Here is a 1,149-nt window from a genome sequence, read left to right as displayed (position 1 = left end):
AATCAAAGATTGCTGGTTTTCCACCGTGCTCTATGAAACCCAAGGACTTACAATGCTGATACTCTGAATGGGGTGCTTGGATCACACGGAACTCTTCGGACCTAACGTCAAAACAGTAAACATGACATGTAGGATTGGAAGCCAGATAATATATAACTCCGTTGATGCAGAGTCCTTGTTTTGTTGGAAGGTGAGGTTGATCATCATACTCGATTCTTTTCCAAAAACCTCTGGGTTCCAGTACAAAGACCCAAAACTCGTTGGTTATTATCTTCTTGTAATCTCGCGAGATTACCACAACATTGCAGACTATTTTGTATTGATCATGAACATGATCATGTCCGAAAAAGTAGAAGACATGCTTATTACGTTCTTGCTGAGCAAAAATGTTGGATTTGACTGCGGGTAAGGTTAAGCTTTGTCTAGTGGAGGGATTATAGATACATGCTTTTCTGCAAACAGTGTATAAAATCAAACCGCGAAGAGATACCATATTGTATCCTCCCATCCCTGGGAAAGTCAAATCTTGTTCTAACGATGATTCATCACTATTACTAGACGACAAAGATAACCTTAAGGATAGCAGTTCAAACTTTTCAGTGTTGCGGCAAAACTCCATCGAATCACAATTGTAGTGTCCATCCGAAGTCAAACTCAAATTCAAACTCATGTATACACCAAGTGGTCGCATCAGTCGCGATGGAGATGATGCGACCTTGAGATAAAGGTTGCTAAAATATCGAGAACGGATCAGAGAAGACCAGAGCTTTGAGACACACTTGAACCTCATAAGCGATTTAACAGGCAATCTACTCAGGATTTCAATCATGAGATCAAAAGAAATCTCTGGCGCTGCCACGAAGTCGTTTCTTCTTCTAGCCGAACTCAGAGACAGATACTTAACCATAGCTATGTGACTATGTCTAACTCAATAGAGAGATTTTAAAAGACAGAACAGAGGAAGACTAGACAGAGTTAAGGTTCACCAACTAGGGTCTGAAGAGATCTTTGTAGAATCGGATTCTTTTTTTCTAATTACTCTCGAGGGTTGATGAAATAATTTAACGTAAATTTTAGCTAGGCTTATTGATTTGGCATGGGTTGATGGGCTCACTTTTTAACCTATATAATTTCTTGTATAAGAAGGCA

At 39.4% G+C, this 1,149-nt stretch overlaps 1 protein-coding gene across 1 annotated transcript; it reads right to left on the bottom strand.

Annotated features, from left to right (window-relative positions):
* Positions 1-7: 7 nt before the first annotated feature.
* LOC130507838 (putative F-box protein At5g62660) lies at positions 8-1,016 on the bottom strand (the record flags this gene model as incomplete). The annotated part of the gene is made up of 1 exon (XM_057002474.1): positions 8-1,016. A coding segment is annotated over exon 1 (900 nt), but the record flags the coding sequence as incomplete, so codon positions are not given.
* Positions 1,017-1,149: the final 133 nt, after the last annotated feature.

This window comes from Raphanus sativus, unplaced genomic scaffold (genome assembly GCF_000801105.2).
Source record: "Raphanus sativus cultivar WK10039 unplaced genomic scaffold, ASM80110v3 Scaffold6387, whole genome shotgun sequence".
NCBI lineage: Eukaryota > Viridiplantae > Streptophyta > Magnoliopsida > Brassicales > Brassicaceae > Raphanus > Raphanus sativus.
Note: the sequence above shows the minus strand (reverse complement) of the source record. Positions and strands in the feature narration are given on the sequence as shown.